The 25,365-nt window shown below is 35.8% G+C and overlaps 1 protein-coding gene across 1 annotated transcript in view; it reads left to right on the top strand.

The window, feature by feature from the left end:
- FZD3 (frizzled class receptor 3) overlaps positions 1–13,676 on the top strand; it is an 87,113-nt gene extending 73,437 nt beyond the window's left edge. The window contains exon 6 of the mRNA XM_045774059.2: positions 3,003–13,676. Coding sequence (XP_045630015.2) covers positions 3,003–3,216 — 214 coding nt within the window. The 3' untranslated portion in view covers positions 3,217–13,676. The remainder of the gene's footprint in view (positions 1–3,002) is intronic.
- The last annotated feature ends 11,689 nt before the right edge of the window (positions 13,677–25,365 follow it).

The raw sequence follows: 25,365 nt of genomic DNA, 5'->3' as shown, positions 1-25,365 counted from the left end.
ATAGACTGAGGCAAATACACCTACACATGTATGTCAACTTCAAAGAATAAGTAATTGTTAGTTACATTAGAGGATGGGTAGAAAAGGAAGTGGATGAGTAGGTAGGTGGAGGTTTGGGAATGAGTGATTAGGTGATAAGTAGGTGACATGACAAGGGAAAGCTAGGGAATGAATAGAATGATATACTGGTTAAACCAAAATGAATTCAATTATTTATATTAATGGCAGCAACTAGTATAAAGAATCAAAAAGATTAAATCATCTAAGTTTCTTTCATTTTGACTTTGGAATACACCATATTATCTTTTCAGCAAATTAACCATTCCTATCATTTTGCCTAAGCTTATATTAAAATTAATGTACATTTTTATATTGTGTATTAGAGTAGATGGTCACAGTGTTGGTTTTTTTTAAAGTAATTTATTTATTTTGAGAGAGAAAGAGCGGGGGAGAGGGGCAATGGGAGAGGGAGGAAGAGGAAGTCTTAAGCAGAGTCCACGCTGAATGTGGAGTCCGATGTGGGGAGTCCGATGTCATGACTCTGAGATCATGACCTGAGCCAAAACCAAGAGTCAGACACTTAGCCGATTGTGCCACCCAGGTGCCCCAGTCACAGTGGTTTACATGACTGGCAAAAGAGAAATAAATTTGGTAATTCCCATATATACAGTTGAGATTAAACACTATAATTAAATTTATTTTTCTGTGTTGTTGATTCCTAATTATCCATGGGCAGATTGTTCATATTCTAGAATTTTGTGGATAACCTTATATTTCACTTAAATAAATCAACATAACTCAATATAGTAATTTTTTTCTATGAAAACTATCTTTTGAGTCTTGTTAAACTCAAAGATTTAGGTTTTATTTTAGAAAATACCCAATTCATATTTTTAAATAATCATTTGTTTTTATTTTTTAATTACTTTAATATCATTCATTAAACTGTATCATACTTTGCTTTTTTCATTTGCCATATTTATTTGAAATAGATGCTTATGAAGTCATTTGAGAAGTGAAAAATCTCCAAATTACCTGGCAAATTATATTTGGAGAAATCTTTCCCTCAATTTAGGGCAATAATCATGATGTCATGATGCAAAATAATAATTATTAACTAGAATAATAAACTCATTCTGAAATATTTTCATTTGCAGTGTAATTATTTTACCAAATAGGTAATGATCTTGGGTTCATGGGATCAAGCCATGTGGGGACTCCACACTCATCAGGGAGTCTGCTTCTCTCCCTCTGCCCCTTCCCCCACTGTGTGCTCCCTCATTCTTTCTCCCTAAAATAAATGGATAAGTCGTTTAATAAAAATAAAAAATAAATAAAAGGACTTCTCAGTTTTTTTTAAAAAATTTTATTTAAGAGAGAAAGAGAAATCATGAGCTGAGGGGAGGGGCAGAGGAAGAGGGAGCCTGTAGCTGGCCCATCCAGAATCCTGGAATCATGACCTGAGCTGAAGGCAGACGCTTAACCCACTGAGATACCCAGGCACCCCAGGGCTTCTCAATTTTTAAACTCTGTGATCTGATGGAAACATTTGACAAGCACTTCTATAAAACTAGTTCACCTCAGTAGTTTATGAATCAGTCTTTAAAATCTTTAAATTTTATAAATGATTTACATTGAGCCATGAAATTTGTAATTATTATGAAGAAATGATGAATGATTTTGACAGCCAATAGGTCTTCAGCTGCTTATGATTAATTCTTTTGATGACCATTTTAAAAAGTTTATTTTATTTTATTTATTTATTTTAGCAATAGAACAAGCACACATGTGAGCAGGGGAGGGTGTGGGGGGAGGGGTAGAGGGAGAGAGAGAAAATCTTAAGCAGACTCCATGCCCAGCGTGGAACCCCATGCCCAGCGTGGAACCCCATGCAGGGCTGATCTCATGACCCTGAGATCACGACCTGAGCCAAAACCAAGAGTCAGACGCTCAACCAACTGAGCCACGCAGGCTCCCCTGATGACTATTTTAAAAAGGAATGGCCTACTATATCCTTTTTAATTTTAGCAATATTCAAGTAAAATTTAATATATATTAATTAAAGTTACAAATTATATTCAGGTACATTTTTTTAGCTTTGTTATCCTAAGTTACTTTTTTACAAAGAGGTGTATGTTAATGTGTGTTTTCTTATCTCTGATGCTCCCACTGTTGTCTTCAAGATAAGCACATGATGGAGAGAAGACTGCCTGCATGCAATATGCAGTGCAGCCCAGTTCACATACATTGTGCTTCTCAAAAGCTGGGTCTTGGGCTAGGGTTAAAGAGAGAATTTGCTTTATCTGGAACATAGGTTACAAATGTTATGAGAATGTTACTAGAATATTTAGGTAGATGTAGCTTTTATGAAATAGCATCTTCATAGCCTCAAGCCTTAATGAAAAGTAATTAAGACATTTACAGGTAGTTGTTCAACTGTTAACTGGGCTATCTAGAAAGAAGTTGTTGGCACATACTGTCATTGCCTGACAATTCATTCACCTTTTTTTTTTTTTAGGTTACAGTAATATCTCCTCTAATTTCATATGGTCCCTCTTTCAACCCTAGTCTTTCAGTAAAATTTGAGTTTGTTGTACTACTAATTATAACCAGCCTTATGGACTCCCTGAGACAATGCTGTATTTCTTCTATTGTTCCTCCTCTGCCAGAACACACCTCATAACCCAAAATTCATTTGAATAAGGAAAGTATCCATACTTAGCATATAGTTCTGTATCAGTCAGCTCTATTTAACCTTAGCTTCTGTCCCTTTGCAAGGAATAAAACCTTAATTCTGAATTTAATGAGATGGGTTTCAACCCTTTCTGGTCAATCATGTGAGTAAGTCTACTTTTTGAAATTACTGTAATCATCAAAAGTTGGTTGTTACTTTTTCACTTGTTGGTTTCCTAATCATTTTACATAATGAGGCATTTTCATGACAATTCTTAGTTTTCTGGTGTGTTCTGTTACCTGCTTCAAAATAAACTCTTGTATGTTAGGTATACTCCCTGCAGTTACAGAGGAATGGAAGAGAGATTACCTCACGGCAGCATGTCACGACTGACGGATCACTCCAGGCACAGCAGTTCTCATCGGCTCAATGAACAGTCACGACATAGCAGCATCAGAGACCTCAGTAATAATCCTATGACTCACATCACACATGGTACCAGCATGAATCGGGTTATTGAAGAAGATGGAACCAGTGCTTAAATTGTCCGAAGGTGGAAAACGTGTGCTATTTAAAAAGCAGATTTTAGTCTTTGCCTTTGCATGACTGATTGCTGTAACTCACTGTTACCATGCTTTCAGTCAGGTGCAGATTGTGTCCATTGGAAAAGTAAATTTATGCTTTTTATATTGCATCAAACTTGGAATGTCAAGGCATCAAAAATGCTAATAATTATATCATCACATAAGTAACTCTTATTTCTAGGTTATGAAGAGAGAATTATTTGTCTGGTAAGCATTTTTATAAACCCACTTATTTTATATTTAGAAAAACCCTAAATGTGTGGTGACTGCTTTGTAGTGAACTTTCATATGATATCAATTAGTTGTGAGATAACATTCTGGTAGTTGTATTAATAAAACAAAATTTCAAAATTAAGGAAATTTTCTATGCAAGGTTTGTTTCTCAGATGAATAGTTGGACTTTGTAGTTTTCTTTCCACTAAGTGAAAAAGAACTATGTTTTTAAACTGTAGGAGAATTTGATAAATCAGCAAGGGTATTTTAGCTAACAGGATATAAGATCAGCAGAAGAATCCGAATAGTCTACTGAAGGCTCTTTAAAAATTCTATCAATATAATCTTCATCCAGAGACATACAGGATTAGGATTAGCAATGGAATAAAAGGCGGAGACGGACATTTTTTCTCTATAATTGTGCTGTCTTTATTACTTTTGTAAATATTACTTTTACTGGCTGTGTTTTTATAACTTAACCATATGCATGGTGGAAGAAGTTTAATTTATAGGCATCTTTTCCCATGTAGTAGTATTGATTCACAGAGAACTTCGTGTTCAGATCTGTTTCATGGAGGCATGTAATAAGACAAGCATCACACATTATAAACTTTTTTGTGGGAACCACAATTACAAAATGACAAAATGTTTTCTGTATAGTCATTGTTGTATTTTTCTGCAGTGAGATGTGATCTTGCCAAAGCCACCAGATCTTGGTACCCAGGCCCCTCCTGTCAGTGACTTGATTGTCTGCATTTGCATTGCCCAGTAGCCACTAGGCTACAGCTTTTTGCCCCATATTCTTGTTTTCAGATTCTGGATCTTTTTTTTTTTTTTTTTTTTTTTACAGTTGAAATATATATAACCTAAGTCCAAAGTGGTGATTGAGGTATTTGAAATCATTGTAACTAAATGAAGCATGATTAGTCTTGCTGTGAAGTATAATCTTTTAGTCTTACCAATATCAATTCAAAAATGTCTGACATTTTGTCGTGTACTGTTTAAATAATTTACAATAAAAACTGCAAACTTTATTAGGCATGAAATTGATCAGAAGGGAAAAAAATTGTGGAAAATGCCGGATGTGTTTTATAGAGAAGCGTATTTAGACACGTGGTCCTCAGCCCTGACTATAGATGAGAATCACTTGTGGCACCTCTGATGCTCAACACCTTCCTCTCATTCAGAGGAGAATCGGTAGTTTGTTTTTTTTAAGAAGGTTTCTAGGTGATTCTAATCTGCAGCCAGACTGCAGGCCATTTCAAACTAACGTGCCCTGATAATGAGCTGATGTCGTCGTATTATATCACATAAATATCTAGCTGTACTCAATGTTGTATTTTTGTATCATTACTTGATATACAATTGTTCTTCACTTTATTGTCCATTATAAAATGTGGAATTTGGGGCCCCACTCCTAAAGATTCTTAGTGAGTCAAAGGTGGTAGGACTTTAAAGTGTGTAGTTCTAAAAATACTACAGGTGATTCTTAATGCAGGTAATCCAAGAATCACACTTTGGAAAATATTCCAAGACTCTAGAGAGGCCTGGCTTTGCCATATGCCAGTTTTGTCACCTTTAGCAGGTAAACTTCTCTGAGCCTCAGTTCCCTTGTTTATAAATGAAGATAGAAGATAAGTACCTACCTCACAAAGCTGTCCAATGGAGATCACATGAAAAATCATATGAAAGCCCTTTGAAAACTGTAAAGCATTATGAAATATAAGGGATTAAGATTATTAAGGATTTAAGAGATTTGTTTGAGGGCTACTATAGTACATTCCTTGACATGTGTTTAATTCATGTGTACTTTTTTCCTCTCCTTTAAAATAAAAAATACCAGGAAATTAGGTGTTAGGAAAAAAAGGCTTTCATCAAGTACAAAAATCAGTTTTCTGATAATAATTTGTCTATCATACTTTTTCAAAGTACATATATCTTATTGTTTATGATTAACTCTTTATAGAACATATTTGAACAGTTAGCCCCAAAGGATTTTTCTTTTTCCTCTGTCCTCCTTGTCTTTCTCCTTGGAACTGGAGTTACTACTGGATAGGCAGAGTCTGAATTCCCTCATAACTGACAATTAGTAAACCTTTCCTCTGAAGGCCAAACTTAAAACAGCTCATTTATACAATAACTCCGTCATTCATATGCTTTTTTTTCTGAGAATCTCTCCTGAGAACAGCATGAGAGGACCAAAACAAACATTCGGAAACAAAAATAAGAAGTTAAAATAGAAGGTGCCAGTTTGAGCTCAAAGATGTTGTAATCCGTCGCCATCTGCATTATATAATCAATTGCCAAAATGTTAATTGATTTTCTTGTACAAGTAGGCCAAGCATAGACAGTTAAGTGCACATCCCTATGAAAATCTTAACTTTGTGCTCCCTGTTTTTTAGATACTCATTTTATCTTCTTTGTTAAACTCACTGTTGGTGTATATGTAAATGCTATGTTGACCTTTCAGTTACTTTCAGTATCTTAATTTTGCTCCACAAAATTTACTTCATATCATCAATGCATTGTTTTAGATAACAGTATTTAGTTTGGGTCAGGTTATTTATCAAACTGGTGCTTTAAATTAAGAATTTTTTTTCAAGAAACAGTTAAAGAACTATGGCAAACCATCAGTTTCAAAGTCTCAGTTCCCTTAAACCAACTGGAACAAGTTGGGACAGCTTTCTTACCATATGTTTAACTTTAATTTGTGTTTTGATTGGCATGTGATAATGTTTAGTATTTTATTTGTACAGCTGACAACTGAGAAAATAATAGTTCTCTCTAAAATGTTAATATATAATCAAGAGGCTTTCAAAAAGTACTTCAATTTCACCAATACTGTTCAATTTATTCAATAATTAAAGCAAAAGATAATATTAAGTTCAAAACAATAATTGGTTTCAAACAACATTTGATTAATAACAACTAGCAAAGGGCTTAATACATATAGTATGTTTTTCAATAAATATTTATGAATGAACTACTCACATTATAAAACTCACTTTTAGCCTTAGTAGTGAGAATCTCACCTCAAAGGAATTTGAAGGATCCAAATTTAAATTGAGTGAAATGAAGTCTCTGCTTTACCAGAATAACATGTGGCAAGTAATAAGAAATACATACACAAACTTGTACCAACACCTCATTAGTTTTAAAAGGTGAATAGCAATTCTTAAAAGTATTTAAGCTCTTGTTGGTTTTATGTGAAGTTAGATCTTTGTATACTAGTTGGGTAAATGAATATTCAAGCAAACCTTTATTAGTAATGATTTTCTGCTTAGAGCTGATGTATGAAAATTCTAAGAATCTCTTTAAACTAGAAAAATGTACTATGTTTTAGCCTACCTCATTAGTTTCTCTGTGATAAGAGCTGGATATAACAAGTTGTAGCTATCTTTATATCCACGTGATATAAAAGGAACTACTTAAAAAAAGTTTTTAGTGGATCATTGGCCAGAGCTTAGAAAACAATAACATACCAAATTTCATTATGTTGATATACTGCTTTCGACATGCCAAAGGTATATTTACATATTGTCATTTGGATGACTTACATAGTCTCCTGCACTGATAATTCCATTAGGCTTCGGATTCAGAGACCCATAATTACAATGTGAGCAGGACAGGTCATTTAGTCTCCCATCTCTTCAGTATAAAATGAGGATAAGGTAATTTTTGGTCCCAAAACCTACCTCACTGGACTTTGGTTGTAAGGATCAAATGAGATAACATGTATTATCATGCTCTGTAACCTGTAAATTGCTCTACGATATTATTTGTTTTAGTTAGAACTTGGGGGTTATAGAAAACAAGGATATGGTCTTCAGTAGTATTTAGCAGCAACAACAAAATAGGCAATTAGACCAGTATTCATTTGGTATAATCTTTGAATCAACAATCCCATTAACCTTTTAAAAATGAGGTTCTTTTTCAAGAGTAGCTATGCCCTTAAATTGTGTTAGCTCTTTAGTATATGTATACCAGAGTATGCTCTCAAATTTATACAGTTAAATTTGTAGGTCACTCTCAACAGAAATTTGGGGATCTCTATTATATTTTTCTTTTGATATGGAATTATATAAATTGACTTCATTGAAACTTACAAGAAAAATACAAAGAGGAGTGTAGGCCCTATAGCTTTTTTTCTGAGAACTTTCATGTGCCTAATTCTTTCTGATTAATAACAAATTTTAAAAAGGTAGTAATGGTAACTTGATATTCATCATGGTGAAACTTTAAATTTTAAGTTGTAACATTATCTTAATTGTTTGTATGTTTGTATATATAATTTTTTAAACCTACATAAAGTAAGGATTTCTCCATTCTTTTCCACACATCAACACACAAAAGAGCATGTTTATGGAACTTAGATTTACAAAGGAACTCACGATTCTTCTAAACGTCTTTTATGCTTTTTCTGATTAAAATAAGAAAAAGTATTTGCATTCAATTCATTTGTTTCCCAGTAGCCGCATTTATACATTATTCTTGTGTCATTTCTATTTTACATGAAAAGAATTACGTTGACATCTCTTCATAATTTAGTTTTCTTTTTTTGTTCCAGTGATGTGAGGGGGAAAGGAATAGGAGGACTAAGCAACTCTTACCCTTCATCTGTATGCAGTCTCCTGGGATTTTTTTCTAGTTTAATTTTAATCCTATACTTCTTTAAGAGTCAAACTGATATAGGATTATAATTTTCTCCCAAGGTCCAAAATCTCCTAGGAAAGAAAATGTTATGGTCTACCTAAACCAGCCATTTCTTGGACATTCCTATTTGGTTGATTTGCAGAGATTTAATATAAGTTAATAAGCATTGTTCCTATTCTGTGATCTCTAACTTTTTATTTTTATTTTTTTATTTTATTTTTTTTTAATCTTTTTTTTTTTTTAAGATTTTATTTATTTATTTGACAGAGATAGAGACAGCCAGCGAGAGAGGGAACACAAGCAGGGGGAGTGGGAGAGGAAGAAGCAGGCTCATAGCGGAGGAGCCTGATGTGGGGCTCGATCCCATAACGCCAGGATCACGCCCTGAGCCGAAGGCAGACGCTTAACGACTGAGCCACCCAGGCGCCCCTGACTTTTTAGAAAATAAAATTTTGTTGCCATAAAGATAAATGAGAGTAAAGTGTCACTTATATTTTAGTCAAATCCCACACCAGTACATTACTTCCTACAAAAGAGAGTAGTTCAGTCTTTTTAAATGCATTAAAGAATAGTTCCCTTCAGGTTATTTTTTTAAATGATCAGTTATCTCAGAAAATCTATTGTGTCCTTTCTTGGACATTTTCATTGGTATGCTAGCATTGCTCTTAATTTATTCTCATTTTATTGGCTACTGTCACCAGTTTTCCCTGATAAATAAGTTTTATACTTTGTAATAATTCAGAATTTGAAGATTCAGTGTTCCATTATTGTGGTAATTACCATTTACTAGTAACTTTAGTATTTATAAAACAGTGATATTTTTAAGTTTGTTATTTTATCATATTTCCTGAAGTAGGGTGAACATTATTGTTGTTTTTGTTATATAAGTCAGCTTGTTTATATTGCTAACTTGCAAATACTTCCTTAATTGTGTTGTGCTTATTGACTTAAAAGAAAAACTTAAGAGCTTCATACTTTCTGTTTTCTGAATTGGCAGATTTCTTTCCCTAATGCTTAATATAAAAATGCATTATGTTATTTTTTTAAATACTACAAAATTTTGAGTCAGGAGACGTGACTTTTAGTATTGCCTCTGTTTTCAATGAGCTTTGTAACTTTGAAATTTTACCTCTTGGGACCTCAGATTTTTCTCATCTGTAAATGAAAGAAACAAGGGGATTAGATTAGGTAGTGTTTCAGATTCCACCTGCTTGTAACTTTGTTGTCCTTTGACCATTTTGTAATCATTATTCTGGCTTACTTTTATTCTTGTTATTCTTCCCATGACCTATATTTACTAGATCAGCCCGTACTGTTAACGAAATCTATACTTAGATTGTTAGGATTCAGATATATTTTTAACTTTGTTTTCCAGTTATGATTTTGAGTAATTTTAAGGAGGCAATTATATTACAGATAATAAAAGGTTAAAGAAATAAAAGTGGAAGAAAGGTTACAAATAATTGACATGACCTTTTTTCCCCATAGGAAAAGTCTCCTAAAGCACCAACATAAGCACCTTAAAACTGTTATACAGGAGAAAAATGACATAAAATTTTGTGGTCTTTGTTCTCATATGAATATAGGTAGTGAGCCTAAACTTTAAACAAAATGTATTCATGATAAAATTAGTGAACAAAGCAGTGATAGCGCAGGCCCAAATAGCTAATTAAAAAGCTCTCAGGTTTTACCAACATTAAGTAATTATAAAATGTAAAAGTAATTTCAGAGGAGTGGATTGAAATTTTTCTTTTCAATAATTCTACTTAAAATATTCTTAGATTCATTGAATAAGTGTAGTTGCCAGATTGCCATGAGCAATGTCCTGCTCTAAAATATTAGAGATAAATGAGGTTATTTTTAATATTTTTCTGGCTCTGCAGAAGATGTTTTCATAAAATCTTCTCCTTAACTATCTAATAAAATATAGAGATTCCATTAGCACAATCTCACAGCAGAGTTCTCTTGTGGATTTAATTGTGTTCTCTGAGAACCAGGCCAAGGAGGTTCCTGTTACTTTTAAAGATCATTGTCTTTCTCTGGTTGTCTGCATTAGCTCACATCCACCTGTTGAACACACTGGTCTATAGATTTATAATCTAGTTATTGGATTTGGGATCTGATGGGTAGAGAAGAATAATGGAGAGTTGATGTAGGAAAATGTACTGGTTTCTGGGGTGTTTTTTGGCTATACTGGATTCCTGGTCTTTGGTCAGTTCACTGTATCAGACACCTTTCCTGGCTTCCAGAAATTAAATTAGATGACCAGCTTCTCTCATTCAGGCACAGCTGTGTTACAATATTATTTTGTAATTGCCTGTAAAGGAAAAAAAAATCTTTCACTTTCAGTTGTCTGGCTCTGCATGTTTTGTTAAACTACATTTGTTAAACTTGAATCTGAGGTCTGAACATTTCATTGAAGATTTTCTGGGTTTTGATAATGGGAGATTCTGTAAGATAAAGCAGATGATCCTGGTGTGATTTAATTTATATTTATCCATCCACCATTTTTCTATTTCTCTAACTACTTCTCCCCTCCCCAGTTTTGAAAAGAACATTTATAATTGTCTTCCTTTACTTCCTTAGCCCTGCCTCAGATAATTTTTCCTGAACTGCTCCTGTCAACAGAAACATTTAATAGTAAATAATTCTATATTTCTGGGAAAAGATCAACACAGAAGTTCTTTACATTGAACTGAGGTGAATATGTATTTGAAAATACTGTATTTTCTTTATATGTGAACTCAAAATTATTTTTTTAAATCATAAATTTTTTTTTTTAATCATGAGTCTCTCATTTGAAAATATTAGTCTGGAAGTTCTCTTGTCATCAGGTGCTATTTCAGCCTTTGCTATGAGTTACCAGAGTAAATCTGAATTCTTTATCATTCATCTTTTTAAAAAATTTAACTTCTCTAGGATTATTCCATTTCACATCTTTAACACCAACTTCAACTTTTCTGCTTTTGTTTTCAAATGCAAAATTTTATTTTTGAGAGTTTTTTCCACTGAAGTTCCAAAGTATTGCATATTGTGAAGGAGTGACTGCAGTTTAGACATTTACTTTGGTACGATAAAGATATTACCAACACCATTGCTTTCCCCCACTCCAAAAAGAAAAGTTCATTTGACACTCAAAAGCTATTAAATTGTCTTATTTTTGTTATTTGAAAGAGCTGTGCAAACTGTTTCTTCTAATTTAAAATTGTTTAATTTAGAAAATACTGACTTTGCTGTATTTTAATCTGATAGTGAATTTAGGGGATTATTTATATAAATATATGTGTCTATAATTAATAAGAGCTATTAGTTATTTCACTTTCTATAATATGTGGTACCTGAGGCTCACATTTATTTAATGTGAGCTTGTATGTGCGTGTGTGTGTGTGTGCGTGTGTGTGTGTGTGTGTGCCTTTGTTTTGTCTTGTTTTCTTAGTGTATATTAGGTTATTATGGTCATCTCAGAAGAAAACCCTTTGTAGATGGCCTGATTCTCAGAAAAAACAGTTTAAGGAGATTTATACTGTGTCATCATAATTGAATAGTATTATTCTGAACTCTCCAAAATTGCTGGTTTTGTTCGTCAAAAGTGATCAAATGTTTGCAATTTCATTTTACATATTCAAGAAAGAAGCAAACAAAAGATCTTTTAGAACAAGTATATTGACTTCCCATTCCAACTCCTCTTATCAACCTATCAGTGACTTTATGAAGGAGATTCAAACCGTAGATGACCACAGGTCTATCAGGAAAATTCTGCTTTGTTTTGTAGTTAAATTGCGTAGTTTTAAAGATATTTAAACAAAACCATCATAGTAATTGAAGCAAAAACCTTTTGGGAATATGTAAGTTACATAAAAACTTTCAGAACCCAGGATATTATCATATCAATCGGTTAGTCTGTAAATATCATTTAGAGGCAAAATAAGTACCCACACATACACACACACACTGTGTACTATGAACTCAAATTTTGCTAGCCATAGAATTTTACCTTCTTGGTAGGCATTCTAAAATAATGAATACTGCGGTGTTTTGGAGTCAACAGATTTGCCTTACAATGCCATGTAAAGATTTTCTTTATACCTATGTTTCAGGTTATAAGAATAAGAGTATATGAGTTTAAAAATGCATGAAAAAATATGAAGCTCCTACACACAGGAAATCCAGAATTTTAGAAGAGCTATTATCTAAGAGGTTGTAAATTGGATTGTCCAAAGCTCACACTACATCTCTTCATATAAATATTATTATGAATAATAAGGGCAACAGATTAGCCAATAAGAGCTGATTTAGTGTACTCCATATTAATCTAGATGTCTCAGTTTTAAATATACTTAATGCAAAAAGTTGACTTGGATCTCTCAATAACCGCTTGGTACACTTCTTTCTAGTGACACCCTGAGCCCTGCCCAGGTACATACTCATCTCCATCTGCTACATTCCTCAAGACCTTCCTACCTGCCTTCCATCCCCAGTCTTCCTTGTCAATATTTCCTGAGTATAATCTATCTTCAATTGTTAGGAAGAAGGAAATTTGCTTTAATTCATGTTCAAGTATTAGTGACTATAGCCCTTTTATCCCTCTTAAAGAGAAATCTGCATTAAAGACAAATGCATTGCTATTAGCACAATTTACTATCAATTAGAATATTAAGCCTTTGAGGGGAGAAATATCATTAAGTGACCTAACTTGGGAATCTCTTTCTCTTTCCCTGAACCCATGTGATGTCTGAAAATGCTGTATATTATCAGTGACCTTGCGGAGGGGAGCTAGTCATTTGGATCTTTGGGTCATTGAAGTCAGGGCCTTGCTGATCCTCTCTTTTTCAGTTCAAGAGATACATCAGGAGCATTTTAGATATCCATCACCCACACTCTTTAAGACTTTGTATTTCAGTCTCAGTTTTCTCTGCCGTCCAGCTAGGCCTATCTATCTTCATCTCTGCTCATTTAATATAGAAAAATATCTTTCCTCATTTTACTATTATTGACATGACCACCACCTTCTCCTCTTTTCAAGAGATACAAAGGTAGAAACAATATTCCTTTTTCGTTATTTTAAAAAACTATTACTTTTAAACACCTGGCACTTGGCAATTTAGTTTTCAAATGGTATTCGGAATTAAATTGATAAGGTGATTCTAAAATTGATTCTAAAATCTTAATCTTGCTTTTATCATATAAGCATCTAGTTAGAAAGTGTTTATGCTAAAGACTTGTGTTTTGTGGCATTAGTTCTTCATGTTTCTTTTTTATGTATTTAAAATTGTTCATTCATTTCCGAGCGAGTGGGAAAGTTACCGTTGTTGAGATATGTATAGGGCAAGTGCACTTGATTAGAGCATGAACCGTACTCTCACATTAGCTGGATGTGCTTTGCACTCTGCTCTTGTAGATTTATTTTGTTTACAGTAGACTGATGTCAGTTTTTGTAAATGTTTTTACTTAGCACTTTAACTGTGAGTGTACAAACTGATTTTAAATGTAGTGGTTGTATATTTTGGTTATAAATTGGAAATTTTTAATAAAATTAAATAATTTGTTCTCTATTTTGTCATTAGTGTCTGATTGCAAATAATATTCTTACATCATCTTCTAGACTATTTAACGCATTACACTGCTATTTTTTAATTAGGTTTCATATTTTATATTCTAATATTACTAACATTTTTCATTTATAATAACATAGAATTCACATTATTCTGGAATATGGAAATATATGAACAAAAATCATCCAGTGTCATATCTCTTTCTCTCGTACTTATTTTGTAAATATAGATAAGACCCATCTCTATTTATTGTTATATCCTCCTTACATAACACTACTGGGCACATAATAGGGGCTCAATAAATATCTCTTGATAAAAATGGAAAGTATCCATATTAATTTTCCAAAGGAAATCCTACCCACATAAACAGTTGATTTTTTTATGCACAGAAAGGCAGACCAGGATTTAAACTGTTAGAGTTTCTTGCCTGGATCCTATAGCCTTTAGTTGGAACGGACCTTAGAAATCATAAGGTCCAACTTCCAACCCAGTGCAAAAATCCTTCAAAACCATCTTTTGTAAGCCTCTGCTTCAATGATTTTGGTAACAGGAAGCTCACTACTCTGTAAGGCTTTCCATTCTGTTTTGAGTCCACTCTAATTGTTATTAAAGGCTTTGCATCTATTGAGTGGAAAATGCATTTCTTTGTTACCTTCATACATTGGTACTGCTATACAGATATACAATAATTCTTTAACAGGACAATTTTCTAGACATTTGAGAAAAGGTATGCTGCTTTCTCCAAATTGTTTCTATAGGCAAAATATGTCCAAATCTCAGGGCGCCTGGGTGGTTCAGTCAGTTAAGTGTCTGACTTCAGCTCAGGGTCCTGAGAACAAGCCCCACTTCAGGCTCTCCATTCAGCGGGGAGTCTGCTTCTTCCTCTCCCTCTGCCCCTCCCCCCACTTGTGCTCTCTTTCTTTCTCTTTCTCTCTCAAATAAAATCTTAGAAAAGGTGTCTGGGGTGCCTGAGTGGCACAGCAGTTGGGCGTCTGCCTTCGGCTCAGGGCGTGATCCCGGCGTTCTGGGATCGAGCCCCACATCAGGCTCTTCCACTATGAGCCTGCTTCTTCCTCTCCCACTCCCCCTGCTTGTGTTCCCTCTCTCGCTGGCTGTCTCTATCTCTGTGGAATAAATAAATAAAATCTTTAAAAAAAAAAAAAGGTGTCCAATTCTCCAATTTGTGTCCTATTTTCCAGTTTTTCCATGACTTCCTATCAGACCCTAGTTGTTCCCTTCCAAAAAGACTCCAGTTGTGAATATTCCTCTTAAAATTTCCATAGCACTGAGCATGTATCTCCAGATTCTGTAAAACCAGTGAAGAATCCAGTGCACACTATATTCTGTACACTATTACTTCTATTAATTTTTCACAGAAGAATGGGGTAACTTACTAATCTCCTGACAGTTTATTTCTAAGGTGAACCAAACATTTAATAAAGATGGGAAGATATCCTAAAGTATAAGTTTTATGGCTGCTAAATTAGGGGGGAGTTTTTTTGAGTGTTTTATGTTGATCGTTAAGTAACTACACAAATTTTGATTATTAACGGTTTGAGTACTAACCATAGCGTATGTGCTGGGGTACATAGATATACGTGCATATGCTTTCTTCATCTGTAAAATGAAACTGTTGGATGAAGCCATTGGTTTTTTTACTTTCGTCAAATAGTATATGCAGTCTCAGTACATAAGACAGATAAAAGCAGAGCCTGAAATCTTAATTATTTGCTCTAGCCCTTTTATCTCTCTCTTCACTACAGCATCCTTGAATCACCTACATGGAACCCTTAAGAGCTCAAAGAACCCACTTTGTAAATTGCAAAATCATTCTATATCTTGACTATGGTTGTGGTCACACAAATCTACAAATGTGATAAAATTGCATAGAACTATACATACACACAAATGAGTGCTTATGAAACTGGTGAAATCTATATAAAATAGATGGGTTGTATCTATGCCAGTTTCTCGATTTTGATATTGTCCTATAGTTACAAAAATGCTACCATTGGGGGAAACTGGGTGTGGGTATTACTTCTTAAAACTGTATGTAAATCTATAATTATCTCAAAAAGTTTAATAATTTTTTATTTTTTAAAGATTTTATTTATTTATTTGATGGAGAGAGATAGCCAGCGAGAGAGGGAACACAAGCAGGGGGAGTGGGACAGGAAGACAGGCTACCAGCAAGCAGGGAGCCCGATGTGGGGCTCGATCCCAGGACCCTGGGATCACGCCCTGAGCCGAAGGCAGACGCTTAACGACTGAGCCACCCAGGCGCCCCTAATAATTTTTTAAATTAGTAGTTAATTGATCTGTAGGTACCTTCTAAAATTTTACCATTAATGCCCCGTTCATTTCCTAACTGTCTTTTTCTTTCTGTTAATTCTAAAGAACCTATTAGAATTCATTTTGAGGAGACTCTTGGTGAATGAATGTCACCCAGGAATCCTTCAGTTCTTGTTTGGCCCTCCTAATTTAATGTTCTCACATGAAAACAAGACCCTGCTAATGTGCTTCATAGATCTTGCCTGTTCTCATTCCCCTTCTTCCTTTAAGTTTCCCAGGAGCAACAATCAGATATCAAATTGCTCAGCACCCCATACTTTGTGGTGAGCAGAATAATGGCTCCTAAAAATGTCCACTTCCTAATTCCCAGAAACTGTGAATGTGTTATTTTCATGGCAAAAGAGACTTGACAGATGTATTTAAGGTTACAGACCTTGAGATGGAGAGATTATCCTGGATTATTCATGTGGGCCCAATCTAATCACACGAGTCCTTAGAAGTAGAGAACTCTTTCCAGCTGTGGTCAGGGAGGTGACAAGGGATGAAGGGTAAGAGTGATGCAACATGAGAAGGACTTAACCCACCATTGCTGGCTTTAAAGATGGAGGAAAGAGGCCATGAGTGAGGAAATGTGAGTGGCCTCTTGAAGTTGGGAATGGCTTTCAGCTGACAGCCAACAAAAAAACATAGATCTCAGTGCTACAATAGCAGGGGACTAAATTCTGCCAACAACTAGAATAAGCCAGGCAATTAATATTCCTCTAACGTCTCCAGAAACTACTGACATCTTCATTTTAGCCCCATGAGACCCCATGTCAGACTTTTCTGACCTACAGAGATAATAAATTTGTGTTGCTTAAGCCCCTACATTTACGGTAATTTGTTACAGCAGGATTCAAAAACTAATAAACTGAGCGTCATACCCTCACATCTGCAGAGTGTAGGCAGTGAACAAATGAGTAATGGAAAATGGCCCAAGGAGTCCATTAAGAATCAAGCATTTCAGGGAGCTGGCGAGTTGCCTGAAACAGACCGTTGTGGGTGGAGACAGGTTGGAGGTACTGAGTAATAAGAGCAATCAGTCCCTGGTGCCTTTCTTCCTATTCTGTCGCTTTTCTTCTTCATGTTTCTCACCATTAATTTTTCAGTTTTCATTTATTCCCATTCCTGCTCTTATCCTGTCCTCCATCTGTTCCTCCTCTTTACAACTCTGCTCTTCATTTTTCTCTGTTAATCAATTATATGTTTTTATCAACTCCACATTCTCACCCATTTGTCAGAAGGAGATAAGAAGAATATGCCTTGGGAAAATATCAAGATTTTCAAGTGTGCCAAGTAGTCAAATGGTTAAGAAACATAGCTTTATCACCCAGTCTCTGGGTACCCCAGAACAACACACATACGCAAAAGAGGGTTACATACAAATTTATTCTAAACAAAACAAAAAACTAAGCAGGCACTCACAAATATTTGGGAAAATAACAAAAGCTTTTTGCTAGGGTACTCTCTTCTGTTCTGCAGCTGAAGAATTATGCTGAGTGCTTTTCACTTATCTTTGTAGACAGCTCAAAACTAAAGACCCTATGAGGCTAATAGAAAGTTCATCAACTTCAAATAATATTAGATGAGCTACTGTACAGTAATAACCACAATAGAAGCATGTAAACTAACATCACATGAGGCGAATCAACGAAGCATGTAGATTTTATTTATTTATTTGAGAGAGCGAGAGAGAGCAAGCACACACCAGCGGTGGGGGGAGAGGCAGAGGGAGAGGGAGAAGCAGGCTCTCCGCTGAGCAGGGAGCCCGATGCGGGGCTCGACCCCAGGACCCTGGGATCATGCCCTGAGCCAAAGGCAGACGCTTAATGACTGAGCCACCCAGGCACCCCATGTATATTTTTATTTTAAGAAGTTTTTGGTACAAGATTTGTTAGAAAGAGTTTGCTGAAGGGGTGCCTGGGTGGCTTGGTTGACTAAGTGTCAGACTCTTGATTTTGGCTCAGGTCATGACCTCAGGGTTGTGAGATCGAGCACTGCCCTGAGCCCCAGATGGAGCCCTGCATCAAGCTCCGTGTTCAGCAGGGAGTCTGCTGGAGATTCTCTTTCTCTCTCTCTGGCCCTGCCCCACTTGCTCCCTCTCAAATAAATAAATCTTAAAAAAATGATGTTTCACATTTCTGGGAACATTCAATAACATGCATTAATTCATTCATTTATTCAGTAAATACTTGTTTGTTTATCTACTCCTTACCAGGTAGTGAGTAAGACCTCAGGAATTCAAAGAAGAAAATTACACGGTTTATACTCTTGCAAAGTTCACACTCTAGTGAGAAGATGTACTTTTAAACACCCGAGTACTGGTGTGTACAAAGTGTCATGCAAGCACAAATGTGGAAGATGTTTCTTCTGCCATGAAGACTGAGCATACAGAGAACTTGATTGAATATGAAAGACTTAATTGATAGGTATTTATTGGTCACACATAATTGCTGAAGTTATGGTAGGGAACAAAACAGGTAATTGTTCTGTTGCAGTTCTGCAATCAGAATGTAAGTATAAAAGGAGGCGGACAAGAAATAAGAAATTAACAGATTAAGATAATAAGTGCTATAACTATCCTATAGGGAGGGGCTTAAAGGTCTTGGTAAAGATTGCGAATTTTGTTCAAAATGAAAAACGGTGCATTGAGGGGTGCCTGGGTAGCGCAGTCGTTAAGCGTCTGCCTTCGGCTCAGGGCGTGATGCTGGCGTTCCGGCATCGAGTCCCATATCGGGCTCCTCCGCTGGGAGCCTGCTTCTTCCTCTCCCACTCCCCCTGCTGTGTTCCCTCTCTCTCTGGCTGTCTCTCTCTGTCACATAAATAAATAAAATCTTTAAAAAAAAAAAAAGAAAGAAAAAAAAAAGAAAAGTGGTGCATTGAAGCATTTTAATGAAGGGATTAACATCACATAATTTTCTCTTAAAATTATTCTGGTAGCTATATGAAAACTGATTATGAGGATTGAGAATGCACTCAGGGAAACCAATAAAAAAGCAGTTGAGTTAGTATGGGTTAGAGATAATAGTGACTTGCATGCAGATAGTATAGTAGAGATGGACAAAAAAGGGAAGATTCAGGATGTCTTTTGAAGATAGAGTCAATAAGACCAATCTGACACCTGAGTGGTTCAGTCAGTTAAGTGGCTGACTCTTGATTTCAGCTCAGGTCATGATCTCAGGGTCGTGAGATCCAGCCCCACATCAGGCTCATGCTGCTCATGGAGCCTGCTTAACATTCTCTCTCTCTCTGCCCCTCCTCTCCTCACTCTCTTAAAAACAAAAACAAAACAAAAAGATATACTGGATGTTATAGATGAAGAAATGGGGATGAATTAAAAGTAATTCTTAGTTTTTTAGCCAGAGCAGCTAGGTGGATTATGGTGTCTCCGAAGTGGAAAAGATGGGAGGAAGAATAGATGTTAGAGGAATAAATCAAGTGTTCTGTTTTGGAAAAATCAGGTTTAAGGTCACTATCAGTGATCCAGTGAAGATGCCATGTAAGCAGTTGGGTATGAGTCTGGAGCTCCAGTTGAGATTTTTGGCCTGTGATAGAAATTTGAGATCATCCAGATGTAGATGGGATTTAAAGCCATCAGGCTACATGAGATCACCTCGGAGAAAAGTGGATAGAGAAGAGAAGTTTTGTAGAGGACAGATGGTCAAGAAAAGAGACCAAGAAGGAGAGGCCAGTGAGATAAGAAGAAAATCAAGGGACTATGTTAGGAAAGCCCGGAGAGGAAAGTGTTTAAAAGGAGGGCATAGTTCAACTGGTCAATTGATGGAAAAAGGTCAAATACGATGATGACTGAGGAAGACCATGTGATTTTAGAACACGAGGTTATTAAAAAGTGGGAGAGAAGCCAGTGTGGAGTGGATTGGAGAGTAAATGGGGAACTTGCATTTCCAGCAGTTGGAAGACTTTATAGGGACTTTGAATGACCCTCCCAAAGAAAGCAGTCAAAATGCTGAATTATATAAAAATCATACTAAAGGAGGTCCATTCGGCAGAAAGGAAATGACACCTGGTAGTAAACCAAGTACACAGGAAGAAATGGATAAATGGTAAATATGTGGGTTAATATGCTTTTTAAGGTTCCAAAATCCATTTCCAACATAGTTGGGGGGGTGGGGTGGGTTGGGGAGGCTATTTCCCATACACACTACAAAGTAATTCTCAGACACTAGCAGGGTGTCCACGAATTCAACTCAATTCCGACACTTTCTACCCAGAGATAGCATCCGATTCCATGGGTTAAGGGTTCAGTCCTATAAAACTGCCCCTCAATCACACTTCAGATGCCAGTGACAAGCCCTGGCTGTTACCTGTGCTTCTGACATTCCAGCTACAAGTTGGAGACTCCAATGACCTCCACCTTAGGTTGGATTAATTTGTTAGAGCAGCTCACAGAACTCAAGGAAACACTTTCTTATGCTTACCAGTTTATTTTTTTTTAAAGATTTTATTTATTTGAGAGTGGGAGAAAGAGAGAGAGCAAGGATGAGTGGGGGGAGGGGGAGAGGAAGAAGAAGACTCCCTGATGAGCAGAGAGCCTGATGTGGGAATCCATCCCAGGATGCTGGGATCATGACCTGAGCCAAGGACAGACGCTTAACTGACTGAGCCACCCAGGTGCCCCACGTTTACCATTTTTATTAAAGGATATGTTAAAGGATACCAAACAACAGCCAGATGAAGAGATGCATAGGCCAAGATCCCAAATAAGGGGGCTTCTGTCCTCATGGACCTTGGGGCTCAGCTTGGTGGCACATGGAAGGATTCCAGTTCCACAAGCATAGAAGCTCTCTGAAAAGGGCCAAAAAGTTGTCCTCTTGGGTTTTTATGGAGGATTTATTACAGTCATGACTGACTAAGTCATTGGACATGGGCTGATTTCACCTCCAACCTCTCTCACCTCCCCACAGCTTAGAAGTATGAGACTGAAAGTTCCAACCCTCTAATCACATCATTGGTCCTCCTGGCAACCAGCCCCCACCTTGGGTATAGTTCAAAAGTCATCTTCATTACAAGATACCCATTTCACCCTATGGCTCTCAAGCATATTCAGGAACTATGGATGAAGACTAAATATATCTGAGAAATATGTTTTTGGTCATCTGAATGACCAAATATATATTGCTTACAAATAATTATATTGCAACATGAAAGATCCCACAAATATTTCTCTCTCTTATTTGAAAGAGTAAAAATATATTTATATTATATAAAACAATAATTTAAACTTGTTATTAGATTTATAATGTATATATTATATATATTATATATATGTGACAATATGACAACATACATGACAAATACAAAAGAAGGGGAAGGGAATGGAGCTACATTGCAGCAAATACTCTATACTAGTATTAAATTTTTTAATGTTTTTTTTTATTATATTATGTTAGTCACCATACAGTACATCCCTGGTTTTTGATGTAAAGTTCGATGATTCATTAGTTGCATATAACACCCAGTGCACCATGCAATACATGCCCTCCCCACCACCCATCACCAGCCTATCCCATTCCCCCACCCCCCTCCCCTCTGAAGCCCTCAGTTTGTTTCTCAGAGTCCATAGTCTCTCATGCTTCATTCCCCCTTCTGATTACCCCCCCCCTTTATCCCTTTCTTCTACCGATCTTCCTAGTTCCTATGTTCCATAGAAGAGAGAAACCATATGATAATTGTCTTTCTCTGCTTGACTTATTTCACTTAGCATTATCTCCTCCAGTGCTGTCCATGTTGCAGCAAATGTTGAGAAATCGTTCTTTTTGATAGCTGAGTAATATTCCATTGTATATATGGACCACAACTTCTTAATCCAGTCATCTGTTGAAGGGCATCTTGGCTCCTTCCACGATTTAGCTATTGTGGACATTGCTGCTATGAACATTGGGGTGCATATGGCCCTTCTCTTCACTACGTCTGTATCTTTGGGGTAAACACCCAGTAGTGCAATGGCTGGATCATAGGGTAGCTCAATTTTTAACTTTTTAAGGGACCGCCACACTGTTTTCCAGAGTGGCTGTACCAACTTGCATTCCCACCAACAATGTAGGAGGGATCCCCTTTCTCCACATCCTCTCCAGCAATTGTTGTTTCCTGCCTTGTCAATTTTTGCCATTCTAACTGGCGTAAGGTGGTATCTCGGTGTGGTTTTGATTTGAATTTCCCTGATGGCTATACTAGTATTAAATTAGTATTAATTTGAAGTAGTTTTCATAATGCATAGTATAATCTCTAGAGTAAGAAAATCCACATGGTAAGAAGATAATGGTAAAAATATATAGCAAAAAAGTTAAAATAGGCATTAGCATGTTCTATTAAATTTTTTTTTATTTAACACAAAAGAAGGAAGTAAAGGAGGAATCATAGAACAGGAAGGACATATAACAAAGAAGTAGCAAATATAACTCAAACCATATCAGTAATTACATTTAGCATGAATGTGATAAATACCCCTTCAAAAGCTAGCAATCCACAACCTAAATAAAAAAGCAATTTCAGAGTATATACTGTTCAAGAGGTACACCTTAGATTCAAAGACAAAATGGGTTGAAAGTAAAAAGATGAAGAAAGATACACCATGCAAACATTCGCAATGAGGGAGCTATAGTGGCTATACTGGTATCACACATGTTAATCAAAGAGGGCCATTTTATATGTCAATACATCGGGAAAATGTAACAGTTCTAAATATTTACATACCGAAGAACAGAGCCTCAAAATACATGGAATCAGACCTGACAGAAACGAAAGGGGAAATAGACAATTCAACAGTAATAGTTTGGGTTTTTCTTCAGTAATTGGTGGAACAACTAGACATAAAATCAGTGAGAATATGGAAAAGTATCAACCACGTCAGCCTAACTGACGTACATAGAATATGTGATCTAAATATTGCAGAGTACACATTCTTTTCAAGGGCACGTGGAACATTCTATTGAATACGCTATGGGCAAAGATTGGCAAACATTTCCTATAAAGGACCAGAGAATAATTGTTTTTTTCTTTGTGGACCATTCAGTCTCTGCTGCGGCTGTGAACTTTATTCTTATAGCACAAGAGCAGTCAGAGATAATACATAAATAAGTAGGCATGGCTGTGTTCCAATAAAATTTTATATATTAAACAGGCGGCAGGCCAGTTTTGACTTGCGAGTCATAGCTTGCCAACCTCTGTGCTATGACACAAAACAAGTCTCAATTAGTGTAAAAGGATTGAAATATTACAAAGTATTTACTTCAAGCAGAGTTAAATAAGAATTAAATAAGAAATCAATAACAAAGAAATCTCGAATAACTCCAAATATTTATATATTAAGTACACTTCTACATAACTCATGAGTCAAAAAGAAATCACAAGGGAAATTAGAAAATATTTTGTAATGGGACCCCTGGGCGGCTCAGTCAGTTAAGCATCTGCCTTCAGCTCAGGTCACGATCTCAGGGTCCTCGAGCCCCATGTTATGCTCCATGCTCAGTGGGGAGTCTGCTTCTCCCTCTCCCTTCGCCCCTCCCCCTGCTCATGCTTTCTCTTTCTTTCTCAAATAAGTAAATAAATAAATAAAATCTTTTTAAAAAATGAAATATTAATAAATCTACCAAAAGAAGTATGAACCTTGTACACTGAACACTGCAAAACATTGCTGAATGAGGCTAAAGAAGATCTAAAAACCGTAAAGAGCTAAATCCATCTTTGTGCTTTGGAAAAGTCAGTATTATTAAGATTAAAATTCTTTTCAAACTGATCTATAAATTTAATGTAATCCATGTCAAAATTTCAGCAGGACTTTTATAAAACTTGACAAGTTGCTTCTAAAATTTATATGGAAATACAATGGATCTAGAATAAACAAAACAATTTTTTTAAAGATTTTATTTATTTATTTGACAGAGATAGAGACAGCCAGCGAGAGAGGGAACACAAGCAGGGGGAGTGGGAGAGGAAGAAGCAGGCTCCTAGCGGAGGAGCCTGATGTGGGGCTCGATCCCAGAACGCAGGGATCACGCCCTGAGCCGAAGGCAGACGCTTAACCGCTGTGCCACCCAGGCACCCCAACAAAACGATTTTGAAAAGAATGAAGTTGGAGGACTTGAACTGCTGAATTTCAAAACTATAAAGCCACAAGAAACAAGACCATGTGGTATTGGAACAAAATAGGCAAACAGCAAAGGAACAGAATTGAGAGTCTTAGAAAAAATCTTTAATTTATGGTTGGTCAATTCTCAACAATGGTTCTAAGAAAATTCAAGGGAAAAAAAGATAGGCTTTTTCAACAAATTATGTTGGGACAAGTAGATATCCATATGCCAAAAAAAAAAAAAAAAAAAAAAAGAACTTAGACCCTAACCTCATAGTATACACAAATGTTCAGCTAAAATACAGTGCTCACCAATAAGTAAGAACAAAACTAAAAAGCTTCTAGAAGAAAATGTAGGTATAAATCTTCATGACCTTAGGTTGGGCAAAAAGTTCTTAGACCAAAAGCTCAATCCATAAAATAAAAATTGATAAATTGGCCTTGCCACAATTAAAAACTTTTGTGTTTCGAAAGACACCACTAACAACATTAGAAGAAAAGTCACGGAGTGGGAGAAAATATTTGAAAATCATATAAAGGTCTTGTATTGAGAACATATAAAGAGCTCTCACAGTTCAGTAATGAGAAACAACCCAATTTTTCAAGGGCTAAAGATTTAAGGAGACATTTCCCCAAAGAAGATATATACTTGGCTAGTAAGCGCATAAAAAGATGCTTCATCTCATTAGTTATCGGGAAAATTCCAGTTAAACTACAAATTAAACCCTACCCTAGCAAAATGGCTATGCTCAAAAAGACAGATACTAGCAAGTGTTGATGAAGCTGTGGAGAAACTGGAAACCTCATATGTTGCAGGTGAGAACATAAAATGGTATATACACTTTGGAGAACAGTTGGGCAGTTCCTTAAAAAGATACACATAAATTTACCATACAACCCAGCAATTCCACTCCTAGGTGTTTGCCCATGAAAAATTAAAACACATGTCCACACAAAGACTTACATGCGAATGTTCATAGCAGCATTATTCATAATAGCCCCCAAAATGGAAACCATCCGAATGCCCATTAACCAGTGAATGGGTCAACAAAATGAGGCAGATCCATACAGTGAGATTCTATTCCGCAATAAAAAGGAAGGAACTACTGCTGTATATTACAATGTAAATGAAACTCAAAGACATTATGTTAAGTGAAGGAAGCAAAATGCAAGAGGTTACACTTGTATGATTTCACTTACATGAAATGTCCAGAAATGAAAATCTATAGAGACAGGAAATAGATTAGTAGAAATGTGCATGAGAGATTT

This window comes from Ursus americanus, chromosome 13, assembly GCF_024610735.1.
Source record: "Ursus americanus isolate L20-20 chromosome 13, mUrsAme1.1.p, whole genome shotgun sequence".
Classification (NCBI taxonomy): domain Eukaryota; kingdom Metazoa; phylum Chordata; class Mammalia; order Carnivora; family Ursidae; genus Ursus; species Ursus americanus.
Note: the sequence above shows the minus strand (reverse complement) of the source record. Positions and strands in the feature narration are given on the sequence as shown.